General features: G+C 46.8%; 2 protein-coding genes across 11 annotated transcripts in view; one reads left to right on the forward strand and one right to left on the reverse strand.

Annotated features, from left to right (window-relative positions):
• Positions 1 to 17,154, forward strand: part of UBE2R2 (ubiquitin conjugating enzyme E2 R2) — a 113,909-nt gene extending 96,755 nt beyond the window's left edge. For both annotated transcript variants that reach the window (XM_044756821.2, XM_044756822.2), the window contains exons 4-5: positions 9,991 to 10,125; positions 13,791 to 17,154. In XM_044756821.2, coding sequence (XP_044612756.1) covers positions 9,991 to 10,125; positions 13,791 to 14,010 — 355 coding nt within the window. In that variant the 3' untranslated portion in view covers positions 14,011 to 17,154. The remainder of the gene's footprint in view (positions 1 to 9,990; positions 10,126 to 13,790) is intronic.
• Positions 17,155 to 18,482: 1,328 nt separating this feature from the next.
• Positions 18,483 to 26,764, reverse strand: part of UBAP2 (ubiquitin associated protein 2) — a 118,832-nt gene continuing 110,550 nt past the window's right edge. For all 9 annotated transcript variants that reach the window (XM_044756816.2, XM_014838477.3, XM_070495901.1 and 6 more), the window contains 10 exons: positions 24,514 to 24,709; positions 23,743 to 23,834; positions 23,465 to 23,512; positions 20,959 to 21,037; positions 20,544 to 20,749; positions 20,186 to 20,285; positions 20,000 to 20,107; positions 19,780 to 19,847; positions 19,505 to 19,696; positions 18,483 to 19,420 (listed from right to left, as the gene is read on the reverse strand). In XM_044756816.2, the coding sequence (XP_044612751.1) occupies positions 19,325 to 19,420; positions 19,505 to 19,696; positions 19,780 to 19,847; positions 20,000 to 20,107; positions 20,186 to 20,285; positions 20,544 to 20,749; positions 20,959 to 21,037; positions 23,465 to 23,512; positions 23,743 to 23,834; positions 24,514 to 24,709 (1,185 nt within the window). In that variant the 3' untranslated portion in view covers positions 18,483 to 19,324. The remainder of the gene's footprint in view (positions 19,421 to 19,504; positions 19,697 to 19,779; positions 19,848 to 19,999; positions 20,108 to 20,185; positions 20,286 to 20,543; positions 20,750 to 20,958; positions 21,038 to 23,464; positions 23,513 to 23,742; positions 23,835 to 24,513; positions 24,710 to 26,764) is intronic.

Consider the following 26,764-nt stretch of genomic DNA (forward strand, 5'->3'; position numbering starts at 1 on the left):
TGTTTTTGTACCAGTACCATGCTGTTTTCATTACTGTAGCTTTGTAGTATGTTTTGAGGTCAGGGATGGTGATTCCTCCAGCTGTGTTCTTTTTTCTCAGGATTGCCGTAGCAGTTCGGGGTCTTTTGTTGCCCCATATGAATTTTAGGATTCTTTGTTCTATTTCTGTAAAGAATGTCATTGGGATTCTGATTGGGATGGCGTTGAATCTATAGATTGCTTTACGTAGAACAGACATTTTAACTATGTTTATTCTTCCAATCCATGTATATGGAATGTCTTTCCATCTCTTTATGTCATCATCCATTTCTTTCAGAAAAGTCTTGTAATTTTCGTTGTATAGGTCTTTCACTTCCTTAATTAAATTCACCCCGAGGTATTTTATTCTTGTTGCAGTTGTGAATGGTATTGTGTTCTTGAGTTCTTTTTCTGTTAGTTCATTATTAGAGTATAGAAATGCTACTGATTTATGTAAATTGATTTTATACCCTGCAACTTTGCTGTAGTTGTTGATTACTTCTGAAAGTTTTCCAATGGGTTCTTTGGGGGTTTCTATATATAAGATCATGTCGTCTGCAAGCAGTGAGAGTTTCACTTCTTCCCTCCCTATTTGGATTCCTTTTGTTCCTTTTTGTTGCCTAATTGCTCTGGCCAAAACCTCCAGTACTATGTTAAATAAGAGTGGTGATAGAGGGCATCCTTGTCTCGTTCCTGTTTTCAGGGGGATGGCGTTCAGTTTTTGCCCATTGAGTATGATGTTGGCTGTGGGTTTGTCATATATGGGCTTTATTATGTTGAGGTAGTTCCCTTCTATGCCCATTTTGTTCAGAGTTTTTATCATAAATGGCTGTTGGATCTTGTCAAATGCTTTCTCTGCATCTATTGAGATGATCATGTGGTTTTTATTCCTTAGTTTGTTGATGTGGTGTATCACGTTGATTGATTTGCGGATGTTGAACCATCCCTGTATCCCTGGTATGAATCCCACTTGATCATGATGTATGATCCTTTTGATGAATTGCTGAATTCGAGTTGCCAAAATTTTGTTAAGAATTTTTGCATCTATGTTCATCAGTGATATTGGCCTGTAGTTCTCCTTTTTCGAGCTGTCCTTGTCAGGTTTTGATATCAGCGTGATGTTGGCCTTGTAGAATATGTTAGGAAGTGTTCCATCCTCCCTAATTTTTTGGAATAGCTTGAAAGGATAGGTATTAAATCCTCTCTGAGAGCGTCAATTGACCGTTGATTACGCTAGTTACTCATTCCTTTAGGTGCCTTGTTCATTCCAGTATACCTAAAAAGGCTTGAGAAAATAGATCTATTTTGAATTTCAACACATCTTGCCAGTATGTTTTTTAAAATCAGGATAAACGTGATTCCTTTTTTATTCAAATAAATGTGTTGATATACCTCACCTTGACAATCGTCATACCTCTGAATTCTAGTTCTCAGATAGATAGATCAGGCCTAGGGCCTCGCCATAAGTGTATTGTGCCTATGAAATAAGGAAACACCACATATTCCCTGTACTTTATGCTTGCTTTAATGGACCTCTCCCTCGGGGGTGGTGCATTTCTTAACAATAATCAGAGAGGAGATTAGCGAGTTCATTTTAAGGAAAATACAATTCCAGCAGCCTCAATCTATACGTATTTGAATTTTTTATACTCCCCCACATACCAAAATGCTCTTTTTTTTTTTAACATCACTCTATGCTTTTAACAAAATTATTTATGAGAAAGGAAAAGCAGTTGGCTCTGTTTGTAAATTTCTCTTTGTTTTTGTACCCCTGACATTTTGTCACCACTGGGCAGTGCACCATAGGAATACTTGGGATATGTGGGAGGTGTGTATGTATTTGTTTTATAAAGGGCAATTGTAAAAGGGAGGATAGAAAGGAGAACTGATATGATACTTCGTGTACTCCCAGGGGCATGTATATATTCGTTTTAAGACCACTGCTTTACACAAGATCTTTTATGATCATTAGCAAAATTGGTATATTTCTTCTTCTTCATCTGTCATATCCCTCACATCAAAGAACTGTCACTGATTATTTGTACCTTTAACCTTACTTGTACCTGTTACTTGATTATTCAGTATCAAATGGTATACTGACACTTAGGTATAAAGGAAAGGATAGCAGCATCCTTCTTCTTCTTCTAACTTTTAAGAATTATTGTTTCTTTATTGTCAGGATTATAAGATTTATAATCTATACTGTTCTATAACACAGTCCCAGTTTTTAAATTTCTTATTCCTCCTGTTAAAGGAATTCTCTGTTTGCTGTCCAGTATTTTACTTTCTTTGATCTGTTAATTGGCTGAAATTGTCCATTAGTAATTTTCTCCAGGAATTGATCCTAGGAACCACATTATATTCCCTGAGTTCTTATACATTCACAATGTTATGTGCTGGTGTGCATGGGTATGTGGATGGGTGTTTCGCCATTATACTTCAAATGACAGTTTGCGCATAAGGTTTCAAGATCATACTTTTTTTGTTTGAGGAAATTATGAGCATTACTCTGCTATGTTTATTGTTGCTGTGGAGAAGTTTGGCTACCCTGTTTCTAATCTGTTCCGCCCTACATAATTGTTTAAGAGGCTGACATGCTTTCAAAAGAAACACATTATTTTATCAATATAATTAAAATGTATATTTAAGGTGCTAAATATTTGGTAAGAATTGTTGAAAAATTAGACCAAAATATGCAAGGTTGTCATTTTAGTATGACTTTGGTGCTTATTTTTCAGGGCCAGTAGTAATTCTAGACTAGAGGAAGTGGTAGCTCTAAGGTACTAGTGATTGCTGTTTTTGGAGGTTGATGTTGAATCAGATGCTTACCACATCCTCTTCCCCCTTTGAGAAAACAAGCCTCCCCTTTCTTTAGATACAAAGCCCCAAACAAGATTTTTATTATTGCATTCTCGTGCTGCCTGGATGGATAATCTATTGTCATTACCCATGGGAATTCAAGATTTTTCCCTTTACTTCTCCTCTGTAAGTACACACAGACTATTATTTGCCTTGTCCCTGCTTAAAATATTATGAACGTTTTTTAAGATAGGCCTGTTTCTCGTTTAATCCAGTCCTTTGGAGTCAGGGAACTCCTTTCATACTAATTTCTTATCTAAAAATACCTTTGGGGCCAGCCTGGCAATGGCAGCACAGCAGTTAAGTGCACACATTCCGCTTCAACGGTCTGGGGTTCGCCGGTTCGAATCCTGGGTGCAGACATGGCACTGCTTGGCAAGCCATGCTGCAGCAGGCATCCCACATATAAAATGGAGGAAGATGGGCACGGATGTCAGCTCAGAGACATCTTCCTCAGCAAAAAGAGGAGGATTGGCGGCAGATGTTAGCTCAGAGCTAATCTTCCTCAAAAAAATAAAATAAAATAAACAAAATAAAAATAAAAATACCTTTGGTGCACTGGCCCTGTGGCATAGTGGTTAAGTTCGTGCACTCTGCTTCGGCAGCCTGGCATTCACAGGTTTGGATCTCAGGTGCAGACCTACACACCGCTCATCAAGCCATGCTGTGGTGGCATCCCACGTGAAAAATATAGGAAGATTGGCACAGATGTTAGCTCAGCGACAATCTTCCTCACCAAAAAAAAATAATAAATAAAAATACCTTTGACACTTTGGGTACCAGCGTCATTTTTCTTCTCTTTGGGCCCTCAGGTCACCTGAGCCCCAATTTAGAAGGATTCCCTGGACTCCCCCTCAGGGGTTGCCTTCCCTGCTTTTATGCTGTTTTGTTTAGAGGCTTCACAACCAGAACTAGTTATCTTCAGATTGCCCCTTTGATCTTCTTACACGGCTCTAAAAGGATTTGCACTGGAAATCATTGGTTACCTTCTTGGACCTTTTTGTCTCTTAGCTCCATGTAATCACTGGATGTTCCTTCAATGTGTTGATCTTGGGGTGGGAGAGTGAATGGAGGGTTTTGGTGTTTGTGAATTTCTAGGGGGACGTAAAGTGTTTTGTATGTCTTGTGGAACCTCATCTGCCTGGAACACTTAGTAGTGCCCAGAACTCTGAAAAGTCAGGAAAGCACTACCTAGTAGTGGGTGTGGAATATGTGTTCCTTTCCTTTGTTTCTGTGTTATTTGTTGGGAGGCAAGGGGGTTCTCAAGCTAGTAAATTATACGTTATTTCTCACAGGTCATTGATGGCAATGAAATGTATCAAGAAGCAAGATACGAAGTGCCAGGGATTTTCCCTGATGTTCCTTTGCTGCTAACTTCTCTAAATTGTCCAACAGAGGGTTCTGAGCTCCATATCCAGTTGCTGAGTGGCTGTAGCAAGACAGTAGTAGAGGGAGATAGGGTTCAGCTCAGTCTGTTATAGGGTCTGGACTGCTACCTAGCAGTGTTACCTGAAACTGCTTCCATGTTCACACATGACCACCCGCACTAGTCCCCCATTCAGCCCCCCAGTGAACATATTCAGAAAATAAAGTTGTACATGGGAGGCTTTTGTAACCTGAAGAAGAGTGAGTCATTCCGGTTACCTGTGAGAGCTACGTCACTTTGTATCACAAGACCTAGTGAGTAGTAAGAGTTAACCGAAAGGGAAAGAAGAAAAGGTACTACGCTCCAATTGTAGGGATCCAGAGTATCAGCCGCCAGCCAGCTAGTGTCCAGTAAAGGCTCAGTAGTTTGCTTCTTCTTGGAGGAAGTCAGCATCCTTTCTGGAAGAAGAGAGCCGCAGTCCTACACCCGGATGCCCAGAATTAAGTTTAGGGAGGTGAGAGTTCCTTATGGAATTGGGTTAGTCAGCAGAGTCGAGTTGGAATGGTAGGAACGCCTGCCGCTGCCACGTGTCTGTGATTAGGAGTCCCACAGCACCCATGCTGCTGCTTCCTGAAGGAGGAAATAAAATGTGCCATAAGCCATGCTCTGTCCAGGACCAAGTGGGAGCTTTCAAGGGAGTCTCTCAGACCTTGCAGTAGAGTTCACAACTGCTTTCTCTGAGGCACCATCCCCAGAACTACTGCCATGCTTGCTGCAGGCTCTTGGACAGCAAAGTAGTCTTGCTGGGGATCTGCTTTCCTTTGAAAGTACATAGTGTTTTCTTTGCTACTGTGAAGATGCAGCATGGGACCAGATTTATGGACCCACTCCAGAGGCCACTACTTCATGTAGAAGGGTCTGTCGGGGATAAAGTAGAATGTTTTCTTGTCTAGTCTTCTCTACAGCCCACTGGATGGAAAGGCAGGGAGCTAGGAACTACCCCCAGCATTGAATAGCAGAGAGGCGGGGTCAGGGGAAATGGGATAGCCCTGCTGTTCTAGGGCTCCTCCCTAAAGCCCTCTTCTGGACGAGGATGAGCGTATTTATGTGCTCTCTTGATGTTTGCACGTTGCATCCCACTGCACTCAGCTTGCCTGTTTCATTCTGTGCAAATGATACATATTTTGTGTATTTTTAAAATTTCCTTTTTAAACTAAAATGTTCTGATTTGGTGTGTTTGTATATTTTAATCTGGGATCCTCATTCCTACCATGTGTTCTCAGAGATAAGTCAGTCAGCAGCAGCTCCAGGTCTGCACAGGAAGAACTGTTATATTTGTTAGTTACTTTAGCAGCATAAGGAAAAACTATTTATAATATCTGACCCATTAAGCTACCACATTTTCCCAGTCATAACAGACTTCTTTGCTACGACGTCCTCTTTAAATTCCTCTGCCATCTTGAAAACATGTAATGAAAACTGAGTTTTAACTGGGTCATCTTCTGGTGTTATTAGTCCATCTTTTGAAATAGTGTAAATGAGAGATTAAAAGGACCCAGGGCAACTAGAAGGGTCAGGCGCTGGGCTTCACTTCTCCATACTTAAATTTTCATCCCATTACGCTAGGCCTGTAAAACTTAAGAATCTTCAATCAATCTCTCTGTATTTCTCTTTCTATATTTTAAGAGTCAAGTAAGTTTAGGTTTTTAGGAGTGAACCCTTTCTGCCTCACATGCTTTATCGAGGGTATGTGTATACATTTGAGGAAAAATGCCAATCTTTAATCCTGCAAAATTCCAAACTTTTCCTCCTTGGTTTCCAGGCAGACCGATCAGCCAGGTTGTCTTTGTTGTGCTAGGGCCAGTTTTCTGCCCTTCCTGCTAATGTTGTACTTGTGGTCACATAGTAGCTAAAAGAGAAAGGGCAGACCCATCTCACTGACTCTTGTCTGTATGTTGAAAAGGGACAAATACAATAATACCCATTGGGTCATAGATATCTAATTCTGATTTCCCATCTCCCTTAAATACTTATTTAGTTTTGTTGTTTTTTAAACATGTCTGAGCTCTGTAGAACTTCACAACTTGCTAGTTTGCTGTTTGCTAGTCAGTGTGTATGTATGACAAGTTGGTCTTCATTTTCTTTCGGTGTTTTTCTTGTTTACAAACTTTTTATTCAAGAGAGCATAACCAGATCATCTCTGACAGAGGTTCTGAAGCAGACAAAAGGATCTGAAATAGGAACCTGAAGACTCTGTAAAGTGGAGTGCTTTTGCTTATCCTTTTGTCTGTATTGCCTTTCTCCTTTTAGTATTGTTCTATTTTGGCTCAGATCCTCTGTCCTGAAAACTCCTCCCATAGTCCTTTGCCCTGACTTAAAGTGGGGGCAGAGAGAGCACAGTTATTTCTAGGAATGTCTAACTTCAGGAATGGTAGTGGTCATGGGAATTGTGCGATAAACTGAAAACACTTCAGAACTCTTTGCCTCTCATTTTTATCCCCGATTCTTAGTGGATTAGGTCTGTTCTTTATTGTAACACATGTTAAACACACTACTGGATTTGGACAACCAGACCTGTTCCTCCAAACATCCAGTAGAGAAGGGCAGTGGAATTATTTGTGGGAAATGAGAGTCTGGGGATGGCCCCTCAGAGTCTATTTGGCTAATCCAGGAAATTTATGTCCAAGTGCCACAAGTGTCTAAATGGACAAATGCAATTCGTTACTGCCAAAACCAAAGTTTCATGTGGAACCATGAATTTACATGGGCAGAATGAGAATAAGGATGTGTGTATGATGTTGTTTTCCTGATACTTTCCCCTTTGTCCCTGATCTGCAGGAAACCGATCTCTTTAATGAGCTTTTGTGGCCTCTCATTGAATTATATTACTTTGGTAGTTTCTTCATTTGGTCTTTCTTTCACCTATTGTTAACCCTCTCCACCTTCTGTTTTTTTCCATCTGAAAAAAATACAGTAGGTGAATAAAGATTTTTAAAAACTTGCTGAACTAACAACAACAAAAGATGGCAACACACAAAAGAAGAAGTAACCATTGGAATAGCTCCAGAATTCAGTTCTGTGTTGTACATTCTACTAGTGTTGTCTTAGCGGTTTAGTTTTTCCATTCTATGAAAATAGGATTAATACTTATCTTACAGAGTTGTTTACTATGCTACAGGTGTAATGCTTGTGTTAAATTATTTTGGTACGAGTGCTGGACAATTTAAACTACATATGACATTGCTTCTAGATCTTTTCCAGTCATGGTACATAGAAAAAAATGATAGTATTTGTAGATCACAAGGTAGTAAATGGAAGATGCTCCTTTGGCCAGAAGTTATTGTTCTAGAGACTCAAGTTGTCCCAGGTCCCACCCACCCAGCCTCCTAAGGGAATCAATATATAATTTACTTGTAACCCATGTACAACATACTGGTTGGGAAATTTTGAATAGCATATTGCATATGAATTACATCAGGAATCTTTGTTAGAGGGAAAAAACCCCTCAGTTCTGCTTTGCTCTACATTGGTCTTGTTATTAGGTAGGTTCTTACCACTTGGTGACAGAGATGGCCACCTGCTCTAGCCTTTTCTTATTCTCACTGTTGTGAGTCCAATCAACAATAAAAATTAATTGTCTTTCTGCTATTAGTTTAGAACCGTTGTAGTTCCCACCATGGTTGTGATTGGCACAGCTTGGGCCAGTCCCAAACCCATCATCATGACAAGATGGCTGGAATCCTTTGGCCGGCACTTGGTGGTATGCCTCCTGCTGTGGGTAGGAAGGTTGTATGAAGGTGTGGCATGATGGTAGGGGAAGGAGATTAACCCCACCTGAACCAGTGGACTGGATTCCCCATACAAAAAAAGATTTTGCTCTCCAGAGGAAGGGAGGAAGTGCAGACATACTGGGTTAACTATTATCACAATCCGCCATGGTACCTGACTCTTTTGAAAGCATCATGGATTTCAGTTTAGGAGGAGTACATGGTATTAGAAGTGAGTTCTTGTTTTGATGGAAATGGATGATTCACTCTTTTTTAAAATTGTATTTACAAACAGCATTTTAGTAATACACACAAGATGTAAGAACACCAACTTGGTGAAACTACTCATGGGAAAAATTTCCTAATTAATATGATTCATCTAGCCTGTGTTGTCCAGTGTAGTAACCACTAACTACATATGGCTATTGAAACTTAATTAAAACTAAATACTATTAAAAATTCAGTTCCTCAGTTGCACAAGCTACCCTTCAAAGTACTCAACGGCCACACGTGGCTAGTGACTACCATATTGGATAATAGATTATACATTTCTAACATCACAGAAAGTTGTAAGTATACAGTGCTGATCAAGACCCTTAAAGCTATTTTTTCTCTTTATACCATACCTTGTCTGATCCTGCTTATCTTTCTAACAGATTTTGAATATGTTTTCTTCTGAAGCAACCCTTAGGGAATTTTCTACCCGCATTTTTCTTTTGCTTCTAGGATGTTATGTCAGTTTCCCTTTACTGGCAGTGATAAGTTTCTTTGAATCTTTTTAATGTAATTACTGAAGAAATCCAGAAGGATCTGGGGGGGGGAAGGCAAGGAGTTATTCTTAACCTAATAGAAAGGTGGGGGGGTGATAAATGGATTTTAACTAGATCAGAAAGTTTTCTTTGAAAGTGACTTGTATAATCACATAACAGAAACTCTTTACCCTTTTTAGGAAAAGGTTTCATCAAATCAAACATCTAATTGCCTGGTTCCCTCCCTTTATTTTTTGCTTGGGGCCAGGAGCAAAAGGCTCTTTTGCAACAACACAATCTATAACCTCGCACCAATGAGAAAAGGTAGAGAAATTTAATTTTTCCTCTCATTTTTCCTTACGTACATGCATATAGCTCTTAGAGAAAAAAAGCCTGGGAATAACTTGGAACATTTTTGGAACCTGTTGTGCTTTTCTTGATTATTTTATCTAACAAACTTTTTTCCCTGTGATTAAGGTGTCTAGTTTTTATCTGTGGATGAAAATTGCTTGTTTATGTCTCCCACATGACTTATAAGCCCTGGGAAATCAGGGTTGGCATCTAACTTGCTCACTGTTGTACATCCAGCATCTTACTTGGTGCTTCCGGCACGTAGTAGGTGCTCAGTAAATATTTTTGAATAAAGTTTTTTGTTATTCAGAGACTAGTTCTTCCATGTTGAGGCTATTGCTTTTCCTCCGTTCCTCTGCTTAACTCTGTCTTCCTTCCCTTGGAAGTATGGAAAAGAAACATTTTTATGTAATACTGTTTTTCAGATCTTAGTTCTAAGCAGCTACTGTAAGAATTGGATTTATGAGTAGCATCATTTTTACCGTTTCCTGTAAAAAGATTGTCTTGAAGCTAAATACTTTTTGCTTTTGCTTTTTCTTGTTGTACTTAATTTGTAGTTTTACAAATGTTATTTGAAAAGCTTCCAGGCCTCCACTTTTTGCAGATTGGAACATGTAGCCGGTTGAGACAGTGTGTTCTACAGAGTTCATTCTATGCCTTCAACATGACCTTTATGCTGGGCTCAGATTTCTTCTGCTTTGTCTCCCAGTTAGGAGCTTGTTCCTGGCCTAGCCTGCTGAGTACTGAAAACAAAACTTTATGATACTCTATTATTTTTCCCCTAAGGTCTCAAATATTATAGTGTTAAACTTGAAAGCAGAATACTTTCCAATTCTGTGAATATGAGTATTCATGGCTGACCCTTTTTTCCTGTTTCTAGGACTATCCTGCTAAGTGTAATCTCATTGCTTAATGAGCCCAACACCTTCTCCCCAGCCAATGTGGATGCTTCAGTTATGTTCAGGAAATGGAGGGACAGTAAAGGAAAAGACAAAGAATATGCTGAAATCATTAGGTAAGGTTCTTTGTTTTGTCTTCTGTTTAATTACTTTGAGTCTTCCTGTAGAACCAAAGGTTTAAACTGAAATTAAGCGTCCGCTCGTTTCTCTCAATTAGATTTATTGTTTGGGAGGAGACTTCTCCGGAGCCTAATGAGTTTGGCTTTTGAGACAGCATACCCTAGAAGATAATGCTGCAGCAGATCTGACTGCCTGGGAAGCAGAGCTTCCAGGTTCTGAGCTAGTCAAGTGTGCAGGCTCTTCATCCTGATCATTTTAGGGGCACTGTGTTAAACTTGCAACATGTCCACTAACTGTAGCAAACACCCAAGGTTTCCAGACACTCCAGGTATTTTTGTTTCAAGAATTTTTTTTTCTGCTTTATCCCCCAAGTCCCCCCCGTACATAATTGTGTATTTTTAGTTGTGGGTCCTTCTGTTTGTGGCATGTGGGACACCGCCTCAGCATGGCCTGACGAGCGGTGCCGTGTCTGTGCCCAGGATCCGAACCAGCAAAACCTTGGGCCGCTGAAGTGGAGCGAGCGAACTTATTAACCACTTGGCCACCGGGCCAGCCCCTCAAGATTTTTTTTTAACCCCATAGTTTATTGGCCTTTTTGACCATAGCAGCAAGCATCTTCCGGGCATCATCATTATCAGCAATGCTAGTATTAGAGTTTAACAGAGCCCTAGAAACCACCTCTTATCAAGAGATTTGGAATCTGCTCCTAGCTCTGCCACCCCTCATGTAACTTTTTTGAGTCTTTAGTTTTTTCCATCTATGTAAAAGGAAAAAAGTAGAAGGTATTCGGCTCAACCATCTCAATCACATCCTGAGTAGGATACAAGATTTTCATAGCAGCACCCAAGAATTGGTACTTCAATTGCAATAAATTCAATTCCCTTTAATACTATTACATTTTTATACCCTTAAAATGAGCCCCAAGGACAGTTCCAGCACATTCTGTGCATAGGAGTTTCATAAGCACTAGAATCTATACATTTTCTAGTCCCTCTCTGTACATCTAGTCAGCATGATACCATGTGATATAAAAAACCAGAAACAATGTGGAGAAATGCATCGATCTGACAGCTGAATAATATACATCAGCAGTTCTAACAGTTGTCTGCGCACTGGAATCATCTTTAGACCCCTCCTTCATCCGTAGTCATTTAATGAAATTACAAGGATGGAATCTAGGCGTCTATATTTTGTTTTACCAGCACCTAGGTGACTGGTGTGTACCAAAGAGTGAAGATAATTAGTATAAACAGTAAGGACCTGTAGAAATTTAGAGGCGTGGGAGTGGACTGAGGATTGAAAGATGGGAATGCTTCATAAAACAGTCATGCTTGGAGCCTGATGCTTAAGGAAAGGTAGGATTTAGTAAGTGAGGAATGTATGAATATTCCCAAGGTACTTGTATTCTTTATCTCGTTCTTCCAACATTTATTATATGCCAGCTTTATGTCAGATCTCTGGCTAGGTCATTAAGGCACGGTCTTTCTCCTTAGGGAGCTCACACTTAGCAAGCATTTGAAAACAAACAAATAACAATGTAATATGATAAGTGCAACTACAGAATATTAACAAGAGAGTGGGAGGAATATATAATGCCATGGAGTTCCTAGGAGAGAGAATGCCTCATAACCAACACTTTTTCAGGTAAAGAGGGGAAGGAAAAAGCATCCTCAGGGAGAAACATGTTTGCTAAAACACAGGTATATAACAGTATGGCATGAAGGGAATTGTAAGTAGCCTGAGTGTAAATTCTGATTTGGGAAATTAAGAGAGGTCTTAAAAGTCACTGAAGTCACGATAAGGCATTTGGCCCTTAATCTTAGAGGTGGTGGGTTGTCACTAAAGATTATAAGAAGGGAAGGGATAATCATATTTGAGTTCTTTTTTTTTTTTTTTTTAAAGATTTTATTTTTTCCTTTTTCTCCCCAAAGCCCCCCAGTACATAGTTGTATATTTTTCGTTGTGAGTCCTTCTAGTTCTGGCATGTGGGATGCTGCCTCAGCGTGGTTTGATGAGCAGTGCCATGTCTGCGCCCAGGATTCGAACCAACGAAACACTGGGCCGCCTGCAGCGGAGCGCGCAATCTTAACCACTCGGCCACGGGGCCAGCCCCCATATTTGAGTTCTGAAAGAACACAATTGACTAGGGGACCATCATAGAGGCTGAAAAGAGACTAAACTGAGTCTGTGACAATGGAAATGAGAACACAGATTTGAAAATATCTAGGATTTTGGAGTAAGATTTATGACTTTAGGAACTGATACTCTTTTAGTGAGAAGAGGTGGAAAATGACAATTGCAGACTTGCTGGGTTAGGATTGCTATGGAACATCAGGATGGAGACATCCAGAAGACTTAGATGGGAGTATAGAGCTCAGAAGAAAGGTGTGAACTGGAGCCAGATGATGTGAGTGAGAGCCATTAGCATAAAGGGAGTGGTGGTGAAGAGTCCAGCCTGGAAGCCTTACAGCATTAGGACGTGAGGCAAGGCAGCAAGAGCCACTGAGGGAGGTCGTGTAAGAGGAAGCAGAGGAAGATAGGGAGAGTGGTGGTTTGATGTTTTAAGCTCAAGTTTTTCCAGTCCCTTGATGGCTCAAATTTTCATGTTTGTTGAAGGACACTTTCCCCTTCCATCCATTCATCCAATCAGCATTGGTTTGTACAGCTGTGTGCCAGCCTGTGTTCTAGGCACTGGAGAAATAGAAGTGACTAGGAAAGGTGAGGTCCCTGCTCTAATGAAGTTCACCTTCTTGCAGAGGGAGGGGGCACAACAGAAAAATGAACAAATGAGGAAGATCATAGAAAGAAGAAAATGCTGTAGTGGTAAAAGAAGGGTAATGTGAAGGAGTGACGAAATGGCTGCTTTAAATTGGGGGCTGGACAGGCCTTCTCGAAGGTAACATACCAGATCGGAGTGACAAGCAGCAGCCAATCATGTGTGTGCAGATTAGAAGAGCAACTGATTCACACAGAAAAATTAACTACGTGTGTTCAATGTACTAAAAAAAGACCCAGGTGGCCTGAACATTTTGGAGTTTGAGACAGTAGTGGGTGGTGAGAACGAAGTGTTGGCAGGTCAATGATGCAGGAGTTCAGATTTTACCGTAAGTGCAGACGGGAGGGTTACCGAATTAAGGAGAGTGGGGAGGCTGCATTATGAGTTTGGTGTGACATGACTAGGTTAAAAAAATCTGAGGGGATGGCCCCGTGGCCGAGCAGTTAAGTTCACGCGCTCCGCTGCAGGCGGCCCAGTGTTTCGTTGGTTCGAATTCTGGGCGCGGACATGGCACTGCTCATCAGACCACGCTGAGGCAGCGTCCCACATGCCACAACTCGAAGGACCCACAACGAAGAATATACAACTATGTACCGGGGGGCTTTGGGGAGAAAAGGGGAAAAAATAAAATCTTTAAAAAAAAAAAAAAATCCGAGGTGATTTCTGGCTAGCCAGCATCCTACAAAAGGTCATTATTAAGTGTCCTTCAGAATGGGACCTGGGGGCTGGGAGCCTTTGGGTGGTAGAGGGTGTCTGTCAGATGCATTCAGGCAGGTGCTCGAGTTCAGAAACCTGATCCGAGTCTGAGGAATCGTGATGATTTAGAAAGGCTAATTACAAATCCATCTTCAAGACAGAGACTTACACACACTATCCTCCCTTCAGGAAACAGGTTTCAGCCACTAAAGCTGAAGCAGAAAAGGATGGAGTAAAGGTCCCCACAACCCTGGCGGAATACTGCATCAAAACTAAAGTGCCTTCCAATGACAACAGCTCAGATTTGCTTTATGACGACTTGTACGACGATGACATCGATGATGAAGATGAGGAGGAGGAAGATGCCGACTGTTATGATGATGATGATTCTGGGAATGAGGAGTCGTGACGTGCTCCTCCGATGCCCCTGTACTGCCCTGCCGACTCAGGCCAAAGGGAGGGGAGCGAGTGGGGACCTAGCAGGGGCCCCTCAGCAAAACCTCTCACAGGGGTAGGGAAACACGCGAGGCTCCTGCTGACTCCCCTTATGGATCTCAGTTTGCTCCTTTTTATGGACCTCTTAATGGAGAGAAAATAACCCTCCAGAGAATGTCTGAATTCTTGCATTCTTTACCCTTCCATCACTGTATTGATTCTTTTTTTTTTTTTTCTTTAAACCCAAACTCCTGCCTCACTTCGTCTCTACAAAGTGTTCACAGCAAAACACATTTGGTCTGTTTTAGATTCCTGAAGAATTAAATAGTCTTTCATCGAGACAGTTAATGTGTTTAAAGCGGAGAGCCCATTGGAAGTTCACAAGTGCTGCATATGCTGGTTAGCAAAAGAAAATGGAAAAAAAAAAAAAAACATAAAAACCCCACAAAACAAACTTTTTTTAAAAAAAGCAAATTTGCCAAGGTTTAGCTGCTCCTTTACCTTAGCGTGTGTGCATTTGTTCAGCCCCATGGTGGTGAATTTTGTTTCTTTCCCTTCTTAAGGCTGGGGCCCAGCGGGCATCAGGGACTTTGTGCTGAGCCTGATGACATGTGTTCCTAAGGGCACAGAGCCCCTCACCCTCCAGGAAAGCGTCCTAACATGGAGGCCTCAGCTGCTCTGAGGAGAGAGATCAGATTTTGTTTTTTGAAATCGATTGGGATCTAAAGCCTGAAATAAATATTCATACTTTACATAGAACTGAGCACTTGATTGCTATTTATTTTAAAGGCAGAGTTATATCCCCCCAGGGAGCGGGGAGAGAGTGGGGATTAGTGTGTGTGTGGAGTCTTAGTGATGGGAGCCAAGAATTAAAAGTCACTATGCCAATTTTGGTTCACGCTGCTGGGGAAAAAGTCCAAACTACTGGTGACCACTGCTGGGCGAGAAAACATCTGTTTTCTGTATTTAACATGGCCTCTCCCTCAAGAATACACTCTCACCATGAGGACTTTTTTATGTAGCCAGTTTTAATTACTCAGTATTAATACTAGGTGCATGTGTTAAGATTTTGGTTTTCATGGAGCTGCTTATACCGACAGTGATAACTGTGGATACATGTGAGACATGAGTGACCAGTTCCCGCTTTCCTCACCGGATGCCACCTGGACTTTCCTCTCCTGTCACTGTCCTCTTTGGCGTGCACGCAGAAGTTGTGCATGGCGCTTGCCCTGGCTGCATCGACTCTTCGGGCGGGCCGAGGGGGCGGCTGCAGGCAGTGTCTGTGCAACACTAGAGCTTCCTGCCGGGCACTGGCTGCCGCTCTGATGGCCCATCTCAATCGTGTGTTACTTGGATCAGTGCTGAGATCCATCAGCCTTCACCCACCAGGGACTGCGAACTTGGAGGTGATGTCTGTTTCTTATGGAGCGGGCCAGTGCATAAGGCGGGCAGTGTTCCTTCAGTGGGGAGAATCGTTACAATGTAAACTGACAAACTTCACAAGGAAAGTACAGCAGAGACGACTACAGTCCTACTTCAGACTCCTGCACACTAGCGTCAACTCCTTTTCGGCAGATCGCAGCTCAGAAAGAACCAAGGGTTGGTGAGGGATGGCAGGATGGATCCTAGGACAGCGTAGGTGACGCTTACTTCCTTAGCTCCTCCTTCCTTTCTGATCTCAGGGTTTTCATTCGCTCTTCAAACTCTCCCAACATTTGCTCATTCCCAGCAGCGCTCTCTGGCCTCTAAAGTTAGGTCTAGTACCAAGTGGGAACGTTTCACATGCTAAGGTTCACACAGGACAGTGTCGAGCCTGGCCCCAGAAACTGGCCAGTCCCCTTGGGGCCAGGGCTATTTGTACCCCTGAATCTAGTGATTCCAGTTGGACTCAGAACGGAGCAGCTCTTTGTGACAAAACACTCTGACCGCAAACTCTGACAGAAGGATGTTGGAACTAGCTTTTGACTCCCCATGCTTAAATAATCCTTCCAGATAACCTGCAGATATTCTGGAGCCCAAAGTCTCTCATAATGCTTTGATTACTCCCTGTCTCATTCACTCACTCACACACACACACACACACACGTTTACAGCCAGTAGCTTGGTCTTGCTTTCTTTCCCTTTACTGCGAAAGCATTTCTCTCCCAGGGCAGGCCAGGCACCTTGGCTTTGTGGGAGGTGCTATGCTGCTCGGCCCTGTTGGCCTCTGTTGCACATTGACTCAGGGAGCCAGAGAGCCAGGTGGAGGTCGTACCTCTCAGCCCTTTGGGGTGGACTACTGAGGGCTGGGTTTGCCTCTGATGAGAGTACAATCAGTTCCAGAAAAGACTGGGGTGTGTGGATAAGCTAGCAGGTAGACATGCTGATAGCTCAGACTGAACCTGTAAAACCCAGATGCTGGTTCCAGAGCTGCCCTGAGAACACACCCTCGTGCAAGAGAAAACAAGCATGTCCCTCTGTTGTTTGGAGTGGAGATCTCGGGCTCAGGCCAGAACCTTGTGAGTACAGTTGTGCTGATTAGTTGGTCTCACATTAACCTAAAATCCTGCATTTTTAGATTCCTTTTGATTCCAGTGGAGGCGTCTCCGGATGCTCTTCAGGTCTGTGTATTTTGAGGCTGGGTGGAGAAAGTCAAGTATCATGATTCTCTTGTTGCTTCTCAAAGTCTTCCCCCCTTTTTCTATTTCGTATCATTCCAGAGTTCTTTTCTATTAGCCAAGCTTTTTTGTAGTTCCTTCTTTCCTCTTCCCTGGTAATTATTTGCTTCTTTATTTGCTGGTTTCCTTATGTTTGGGACATACATAGTAAGAGATTGAAGCGTAAAATGTGTAGTTCTCCACTGAAAATTAACTCCACTCCTCCCATCCTGATAAAAAAGGTTTACATTTACAAAGATTCAGATGCAATTTTCAACTATTCTGAAACCAGCAGGACACACCTGACTTTAATAGTTTTCTTAGCTGAAATTGTAGATGTTTTTCTTCAGTTTAACTTATGAGAAAAGATTATCGGATGCATTTTGTGTTGAATTTCCCTTTTAGTGGTTTATTTTGTCTTTTTCTGCCCATCTGTCTACTAATAAAATGTGAAATAAAATATACCTGTATTGCTACTTCCCCACTGGATGACCCTCTTCTTTTTTTCTTGTGTTAAAGAAAAGGTGGTTTTAGTATTTCTACTGTTCTCTTGCAGATTATGCCCAGGACTCAGCTGAAAAATTAAAACAAAAGCCAAATCTTGCTGACTTGCCTTCTGTGATATTCTGCTCAACTCACCTCCTGCAGAATAAACATCCCCAATCTTACTAGCTTTTAAGAAAAAGACACAGCCATTTGTTGACCTTAATTCTGAAATAGGGCACAATCTGCCAATACAAGTAGCTTGGTGAGGGGCTGGAGGGGGCTCCACTGCCCTCCTTAGGCAAGGATTTTGTCACTTGCTGCATTTAATAGCAGGGATCAGGCAGGAGATCACACAGTTTAATAAAAGTCCCTATTTAGTTACAGTTGTGGACACTTTTTCCTAACCAGGATCAGAAGCTGTGGGTTAACAACAGCACATGTCCCATTCTGATGAAATGACCACTGATTTTAGAGGCCAAAAGCAGAAAAGATGAAGACTGTCGCCCCTGGGGTGTGGCACATGGGCTTGACCTATACTTGAAGCAACACTCACTTTGTTTGCTTCTGCAGCCTGGTCTGCAGGGGTTATTTAGGACTGAAGTGAGAGGCTAAGATGCCTCGGGCTACGCCTCCAGGCCCTGAGCCTCCTGGGGTAGAGCAGAGTTGTGCCACAGACAGGTTGGGAGATGGCCCTGGCTCCTCCCTGCCTGGCGGCCTGGGAGCAGGAGGAAGGAGCTGGACTAGAGTCCTGGCCCGGGTGAATGGTTGGTGGGGACTTTCCAGAGCAGACATTTAGCCCAGGACCCACCTACCCACTTAATGCGACTTGACGCAGTCAGCTGTTCCACCACAGCCCTTGACTGTCCATCAAGATGGTGTTTGGTTGGTAAGAGCAAAGGATAGAGAGGTTTAGCTGTTCAAACATATTTTACTTGGCTCCATATCTTAAAATCAGTTGACGTCTGGAAAAGAAATTACCCTGCCCCGGTATTCCTGTTGACAGGGCCCTGTGAGAGCCTGCCTCATCCATGAAGTCTGTTTGGAGATGAAAGGAAAGCAGACTTAACTTAAACACCGTCTGTACCTGCCTGCCCCGAGGGTCACTGTCTTAGCCTGTCATTTACCTTCTCACTCCCTAGAGGCTGACTGCTGGGGCCCCACAAAGCAGCATACCACCAGACCACCGTAAGCCCTCGCCCCCTGTTGTCAAAAGACTGTCCACATGAGCTCTCCACTTCAGTCCTGTGAAGTCCAGCCCGCGTGGAACACACTGAAGCCGGCTGGGCCCTGAGCCATCCCTTAGTCACACCACACCGAAACCATGCATGCTCTCAGAACTTTATTAGGTGGAGTGTGGGCAAAAGAGAAACCCCTGAAACAGTCGCCCGCTTGTTCAGGACAACTCTGCTTGGAGACGTGCTCTCGAGGTGAAAGCTTTGATTTTTTTTTAAAGGGGAGCTGACTGGCTGAGCATCTGAGTGCAAATTCAGATTATTTTAAAAACGGTCAGCCAGAGGAAGGCAAGTCTCTGAGGAAAAGACCAGACCAGAAGCAGAAACCCCTGCTTTATATGAGGACAAACAGGTGCCACTTCATGTCAGGCAGGGGGGATGGACATCTCTGCTATTCCCAGATCAAGATTTGGCAGGAGGGGGACATGACAAATGACAAAAGAACCAGTTTCTCAAAAAAGAGGGGCATAAAGTAATTACACAGGGAAGAAAACTCAAATAATGGTTTACAAGGGAGCGAGATAAGTCGTGATTCTTCATTGGTACCTGACCCCAACTGCCAAACTGCCTTAAACCGGCCCCTCCAGACACCACCCCTAGCGGGCGCTGGCCACAAGCTATGGAGAAGGCCTGAAGGCAGAGGGGAGCAGGGGCTTATTTTGCTACAGTGAGAAGAGGCTTGAGCAGGGGAGCAGACCTGGCTGAGAGTAGCAGCCGCACCCCCTCTCCCAGGACTTGGGTCACATTTACAAATACATACATAAATACATTACATACAATAGCGAGTCTGGGAGGCGGGCTCCCCACAGAGGCTCGGCTGACACAGTTACACGTCTCAGGAATTCTAGGAAAGGGCGCTGGGCTCCCAGAAACGGGCTCCGCTTGTTCTCTCCTGCCCGGGTAAGCCCTGCCCCAGCCCACCCCTCTTCAGGGTTCAGTTTGTCCAGTATGGAGAGTTGCCGTAGGCAGGTTTGGAGGCTTGAGACTTGGGCTGCAGGGAGCTGGGCTGGCTGCGCTGACCCGAGCCACTCTGAGGAGGAGGAGAGAAGGCTGTCAAGGCTGCAGCAGAAGCCCCGGCCCAGGGCAGGGCGGCCGCCTCCGTCACTGGGCTCACCTGGGCATCCTGCGGAAGGTGGTGGTGTAACAGCTGTGAGTGAGGCTGCTGGTGGGCGGGCAGGATGTGCAAGAACGGTGGAGGCGCATAACCAGGGGCCGCGCCAGGGGCCAGGGGCCCTGTGGAGCCCAAGGCTGAGGGCAAGCTGAATGGTGGAGGGGTCCCTGCATGAAATCCCTGCTTGTCAAAAGTCTGTGGGGCAAAGAGACAACGGTGAGGGCCAGTGTGGGCTGCACCTCCCACCACCCTACCCAGCCACTGTGGTCCTCCCTCACCTGGGTCTTGTTGTAGACAGAACCAGGCATGTCAGGCAGGCCCGTGGTGCTTGAAGACACGGCCACTCCTAGGAAGGAAAGCAGTTGTTCCCACAGCAGCTGGTCCCAGCTCCAGCCTCCCCTGCCTCCAGGGCGCGGTGGGGGAGCCATGCCTGGGAAGGAGCCAGGCTAGGAGAAAACTACTCGGGGCCTCCGTCCGAAGAGGAGGGATAGACGCTACCTTTGCCAGGCCCAGAACCTGCAGACTTGTTTTGGGCCTGCGATGATCCACCATAGCCACCCTTGGTGTAGTCTCCCGCGGCTGTCCCCTGGGTCAGGTCATCATAACCTAGCAGGCAGGGACAAGAGGCATGTGAGCGAGGCGAGCCTGTCCTCCTGCGCCCTCCACGCTGGGAGCGCCCCTCACCTGTGCTGTACCCGTGCTGGCCGTAAGCACCAGCCTGCTGGAAAGGGGCGGCGGGGGTGCTGAGGCTCACACCATGCTGCTTGGCAGAGGCTGGAGGGACCTGGCGAGGCAAGAAGAGGCCTTAGTGGAGGAACGGGGGTGGGGGGCCAGGTACCCCTGGCTTAGCCTCGGGCAGCAGGTGGCACAATCACAAGGGCCCTGTGCTCCTTCGTGCAACATATGCTGGATCTACAAACAGATGGGAAGGACCCCCGCCCCCGTCTAAGCATTCCTGAAGGCCACGGGGGACTGCCTGGGATCGCCTCCCTCCCTGCTTTTGCTCCCCGGAGCTGGAACAGCACGCCCCACAGATACTCACAAACATGGTGGGCCCATACTGGAAGGCACTGGGCACGCCTGGGTAGTAGGGGAGGCCAGTGTAGCTGTAGCCAGGTGGCAGCGCGGGATTCAGGAAGGGCTGCTGGGCTGTGTGGTGGGCCTGGGACTGGCTCTGCTGGGGCTGAGCCAGTGTGGTGGGGGGCGCAGGGGATGCAGAGTCACCTCGGCCAAACTTTGTGACATCACCTAGGAGAAGAGAGCACTGATTTCAGTCACTGCTCCTTATCCAACCAGGAAAAAAGCCAGACTGACTCCTGCAAACAGGAACAGTTTGGCTCCCAACACAACAAAGAAAAGATAGCAGGCCTCTCTCAGCCCTTCTGCTTGTGTTTCCAGACTCGTGGGATCAGCTACAGGCCCGTGCCGCCCACTCCTCACCCCCTGAACAGACTAACCTGAATATGGGTTATTAGCTAGGCTCCCATCTCGGCTGGCAAGGGCTGTGGGCGTAGCAAAGGGAATTCCATAGTAATCCTAGGAGAGACCAGGGAGGCTCAATCAGCAGAATGGCCTCGCCCTGCTCCCAGGACAGCCGACCCAGCAGGCAGCACAGGCGCTCCCGGGACAGACTGGACTGCTGGGACATCACACGCACACCTCCAGCAGGCAGCTCTCACAGAGAACCTAAAGCAAACGATGCCCACTGGAGTTGTGCAGTGTGGCAGCCACGGGGCATGCAGACACACTGCCCCATCCCTCAGCCTTCTGTAGGCAGAGCTACTGGAGGCCCAATCTCACACATCCATTTCACACCGCAGATGGATGCTGCCAATGCCACAGGCCAAACCAACTCGACTGGCTCTTCCTGTGTAAGAGATTCTAAAGAGCAGCTAGGAAAGTTGACTGGATGGTAGAAACCTGAAAAGGAGCCAGCAGGAGAGGAGGTGCCTAAAAGGGTTAACAGGGATCAGGGCAGCAATGCCAGGTATAGGAAGAGGCGCAAGCAGGCCCCCAGGTAAGGTCCTGAACTGGCCTCTCCCCACCCGCTCTGTGCTGGCAACACGGACATGGCACAAGAGCTGCGGGAAGTGTGGCCGCCAAGAGGGCAGAACACAGTGGAGGTCTGACACACACTGCACCCTGGCGTCCGAGCCAAGAGAAAGCTGTCCTGCTTTCTTCATGGGCAACAGTGCCTGGCCACAAGCAGAAGCAGCCACCCTACACCCTCCTCCGGCCCGTATCTCCAAGTAACCTCCAGGAAACCCAGAGGATCCTCAGCCCAGAACCCCAGGAGGCAGCAGGACTAGGAAAGCACTAAGCTGCTAAGACACACCTCGGGACAGGCCTAGAGAAGCCCAGGAGGAGGAGCTCTTTCACAGAAGAGAAGAAAATCCAACGCCAGGAACTAGGCACAAAAGTGCCAAAGGCTAATACACCACCAGAGGGGAAAATGAGAACAAGGGATCTCAGGAGGCAGGCTCCCAGGGAATTTCTTCCAAGGCACAAAATGATAAAAGAAACAAGAGGCAGGATGACTCTCAGGGCTGGGATCCCACTGAGCCACTGCTGGGGGCCTCTGGCCAGGACCTGTGCAGACTCACTCAGGACCACGTCTTATGTTATATCCACGTCTTATGTTATATATGTTATGTTATTTCTCTGATGCCTGGGGCTCCTGAACCAGATGGTTGCAAGATTCCCTCATGAGCGTTAAGGGGATTCGGGCCACTTCCAGTTCCCCTTCAAAGCCCTAAGGCTCAGACATCCCCAGAGACCCTAAGTTCTGTTAACCACTCTAGGAATCTGCCATCATGTCTTCAACATCCTTTCTGAGCCCTCTGGGGACATGGGTAGCGGCTGGCGAGTCCAGCAGGCCATTGGGGAGCAGTAGGATGGGCTCCTGGTTTGCACAGAGGGGAAGGGTCGTCCAGCTACCAGCAGCTCTGCCTCTGGAAATACGTCAGCAGACGGAGAAGAGTTCTCCTGAGAGACAAGAGCTTCAGCCACTGGGCCTGGGAGTGCGAGTGATACCTGCAGCTCCCTGAGCTCTCTGTGGCCAGGCAGAGGAGGGGACAACACTCACGAGGAGTCGTCTAAGGAAGGACACCCCACTGGGGAGGAAATCCCTTCTTGGGGAATAGGAAAGACCACATCCAGTGAAGGGGTGCCAATGTCCCAGAAGGTTTTTACTCTCCAATAATATGACAGATGCCGTGGGCTGCTGAAAATTATTAGGAGTCTGGGCAATGTCAGACTAAGAAGGCAATGGTGATGCAGGAGCCCGCAGGCAGCTGGGGCAGGGAGCACGCCTCCTGCCGCACCCCTCCACTACTGCAGGCCTGGCCACAGGGCCACCCCAGGGAAGGCCCAGGGCCTCCTCCTGGTCACAAGGGTCAGAATAGAGAGGCAGCCCTGGCCTAAGAGTGAGGCTGCAGCAACCAGGGAGATCCTGGGGCCAGCATGCTTGCAAACAGAGATGGCAGGCCAGACCCAGATGGGCCCTTAACCACGGTCAGCTCCAGCTGCTCAGCTGGGGGCAGAAGAGCAATGCTGCCATCACAAGCATCACTAATGTCCACTTTAGATGCCAAAGACACCGAATGGCACTTCAAAGGAGAAGACTATAAAAACTCTAGAGGCAGTAACCCACCCCACGTCTTGTGTCATATGGGTTTTCTTTTAAGAAATGGGGAAGGGGAGTGGGGGAAGAGAAGGACCCAGATTTAGTAGGGGCACTGCCTACCAGGGCCCCAGGGCCTAGTGGTCTTCAAGTTCCCCAGGGATGAACATGTGACACTCACATGCCCAGGCTATAGTCACCCAGGCACCACCACTGAAAGGAAGCATCTTTCTCAGCTGTGGTGCTGAGGGAGGACCTGAGGGCCAGGCAGGGTAGCATTCAAGGCCAAGGGAGGAAGGACATGTGAAAGAGCCTGAATCCCCCTGCCACATCCCACTTACCATTGGCAGCCGGGACTGCAGCATCTGGAGCTCATCGTAGCCATAGATCTGTGTGAGAACCAGAAAGGGTGTCAGGGACCACACACCACAGACCATCCCCCAGAAGTCCACGTGGGGCCCAAAAGCTGGCTCAGCTGCTGTGGGAAGATGCCCTCCCTTGATGGAGTCTAGATGGGGAGAAATACAGGGATCCAAGCGGCAGCAACCCAAGGCCCCCTTTCTGGGTGCCAGCCCGAGGCCAGGGCAGCCAGTGGTCAGGGGCTCCCTGGTACACTCACCGGGTAGGCGGGAAGCAGTCCTCCGGGGCCCACGAGGTACTGGTTGTGCAGCAGGGGTGGCACCCCCTGGGGCAGGTTGGGGGGTGCTTTGCCTGTAAAGGCAAAAATCAAACAGAGTGAGACTCCTCAGCTCCTGTGGGGCCGGGGGCTGAGCTCCCTGTCACTGTGCTACCCCAGAAGCCTCACGACCAAGAGGGGAGGGAGCAGCTGAGACACACAGGCCCTGCCAGGAAGTGGGGGAGGCAGAGAGCACGTGTCACCACGTCCAGGCTGTTTCCACATCAGAGGGTTCTGGCCCCAACACCACGCCCACCCACTCCTGAAGGTCACACTGCACTGAATCTGCTTCCTAGAACAGAAGGCAGGCCGGCAGTGGGCCGGGCTGTGTTGAAGGGGCTTTGAGCAGTTTCACCAAACCACAGTTTGCTTGGCCACAGACTGCCAGGACTGGCTGATGGGCAAGCAGCCACACAAAGTGGCCAGGAGGAGCCCATAATAGCTGCTCCCTGGCCCCTCCATGTCACCCTGTCATCTCGGCTCCAGGGATGAGTGAGGACAGAAAAGACAGGAGCTGGAAGCACAAAGGCTGCCAGAAATCCTGCCCAGGGGGAGTCTGCCCAAAGACCAATCTCACCCATCCCCATGTCAGCCGAGCTCCCCTAGCTGATCTCCAATGCTCGTGGCCATGGCAGCACCTCTGGGCATTGTCCCTGGGAAGCGTGAACCATCAAGCGGTAGGGGGTGGGCAGGAAAGGTTTCTGAAGCACACACCTGAGGTCACCAAGGGTGTGGCCCGGGTACTGCTGCTGGGGGCACTCATGGTGGTCCCACCCAGGCAAAGGCTGTTCACTGTGTTCACGCTGCTCGGCAGGCTGAGCCCTGAGGACGCGGCACTCGAGGCGGAGGTGGCTGCTGTTGAGAAGGTGGCTGAGGACTGGAGAGAAGGGGTGCTCTCCATGCTCGCATGCTGGCAAAACAAAAAAGCCAGGACACATGGACCTGGGGGCAAAGCACGGGGGTGCGAGAACCAGCCTGGCACTGGGGCCTGCAGTCTCAAGACTCCGACATGGGGGCTCTGTGGCCCTCACACTGCAGCCAGACAAGGCCATCGGGACACAACTCATAACCTGAGTATCAGGACTATTAAAATGGAGTTTTATGACCAAAACCCTCCTAAAACTCCTTAACGTTGCTCGTGCTTTGGGATCTGAAACGAGGCACAGAAACCCCAGGTAAATCTTAAATCAGAAATGAACACAGACCATCCAAATAAGAGGTGAGAAGTCCCCTCACAGAAAAGCAGGCCATCTCAGGAGAGTTGACATGGGGCCACAGACTGCCCCGGTCAGAGCCCTCTTGGGCTTCTTAGCTACTGTGATCTGATGAAAGTCACAAGTGGCCAATTGAGGCCTTTGCTCCAGAACCTGGTGACACTTTGCAGGCCACGAGGGCCTGCGTAGAAGGGTATGGCGCACCCCTACGCTTGTTGGACAGGATTGCCCTAGGAAGGGTGAAATCCCGCAGAAAGCCCTGAACAGCCAGAGTTCCTGCCAGAATCCTACCCAGCTATTCAACTCCAGCCAGTGACACGGGACCAGGAAGGCCTTCGAGGGCTGACGGGTTGGGGGAGGAGACACACCTGCTGGGGCAAAGCAAGGCCTGAAGTGGGAGGAAATGGCCCTGTAAGACAGACCAGCCTCCAACCAGAACGTGTCCAGAACAAGGAAGCCTGGAAACTCCTGGAGGAGAAGTCGAAGAACAGGGAGCCCCAGGAGAGGGGCGCCTCCTGTCACACAGATGGCTCTGTGCAGGTCCCGGCCCCACAAGCTGCCCTATCAACCAGAATCAGTTCAGCAAGGGGAAGACAAGAAAAATCATGGTCTCCTGGGGTGTCCCAGGACTCCTGTCCTTCAGCCTAGAGAGAAAGACCCAGGGTAAGGAGAGTTCCGGGAGAGGGCGAAGGCCGTGCTGGCCAGCCCCGGCACCCCCTCCACAGCCCTCTGCACGGAGGCAGGCTTACCACCCAGGACCACCCGCCACAGAATCGGAAACAGCTCCGACCACTGTGCCAAGGCGTCACTGGTCACTGGACTTTTCAACCTTTTAACCACTGGACAAAAAGTGAACCTTCTGCAGTCTGGGGAGCGGGGGCATCCACCGAAGAGCAGTTTGCTAGAGAACCAGCTCCTGACGTGGTGAAGGGAACTCGAGTCACCCAGCAAGCCTCTCCTGCCTCCAGGTGACCCTGACAGGGCTCCTGCCTCTGCCCTCACCTCCCAAATCTGTTAGGGTGATCAGGGGCTGGCCTAACAACACACCACGCCCCCTGAAACCATGTGCTCCATCCATCCAGTGTGGCTGGCAGTCAGCTCCTTGAGAAGGGCCCAGGAGAACAGCTGCCCCCAGCCTTCCACGAGGACGCGCGGGAGAGCAGCCTGAGATCCCTGCACCGCCTGGACGTGGGAAACACTATGACAGACTATGAAAGACGAGACTGAAGTAGCTGACTACATAAAAATCAACAATGACATGACAGACCCAGGAGAAACACCTGCACCTCCCAGCACCAAGGGCCACTGACTAGTCTCCCCAGTACAGAGTGCCTGGAAATCAACACCAAGGACCCGGCAGGACAAGGCATAAACAACAGAAGCAGCTCACTGAAAACAAAATCTAATGGCTTTGTGATACGTAGAAAAGATGTTCAACCTCATTCAATTAAAGACTATCCTGCCAGGTCCTTTTCCTATTCACACACTGGAAAAACACAAATATTCGCTAACACAATTTCAGGAGGCAGTGGGGAAACAGGGCAGCCCAGTCACTGCCAGCGGTCAGGGGACAGGTCAAAATCACTGTGCAGAGCAATCTGGCAACTCGTATAAAGTAACAAATACCTAGTGATTCCACTTCCAGGATTTACTCTCCAGACAGCCACACGCACGAAATGACATACCTAGAAGGTTATCGAAGGCAACGTTTTAGTATCCAGACTTGAAAATGGCCCTCAAGTTCCACCAGT

This window comes from Equus asinus, chromosome 23, assembly GCF_041296235.1.
Source record: "Equus asinus isolate D_3611 breed Donkey chromosome 23, EquAss-T2T_v2, whole genome shotgun sequence".
Taxonomy (NCBI): domain Eukaryota; kingdom Metazoa; phylum Chordata; class Mammalia; order Perissodactyla; family Equidae; genus Equus; species Equus asinus.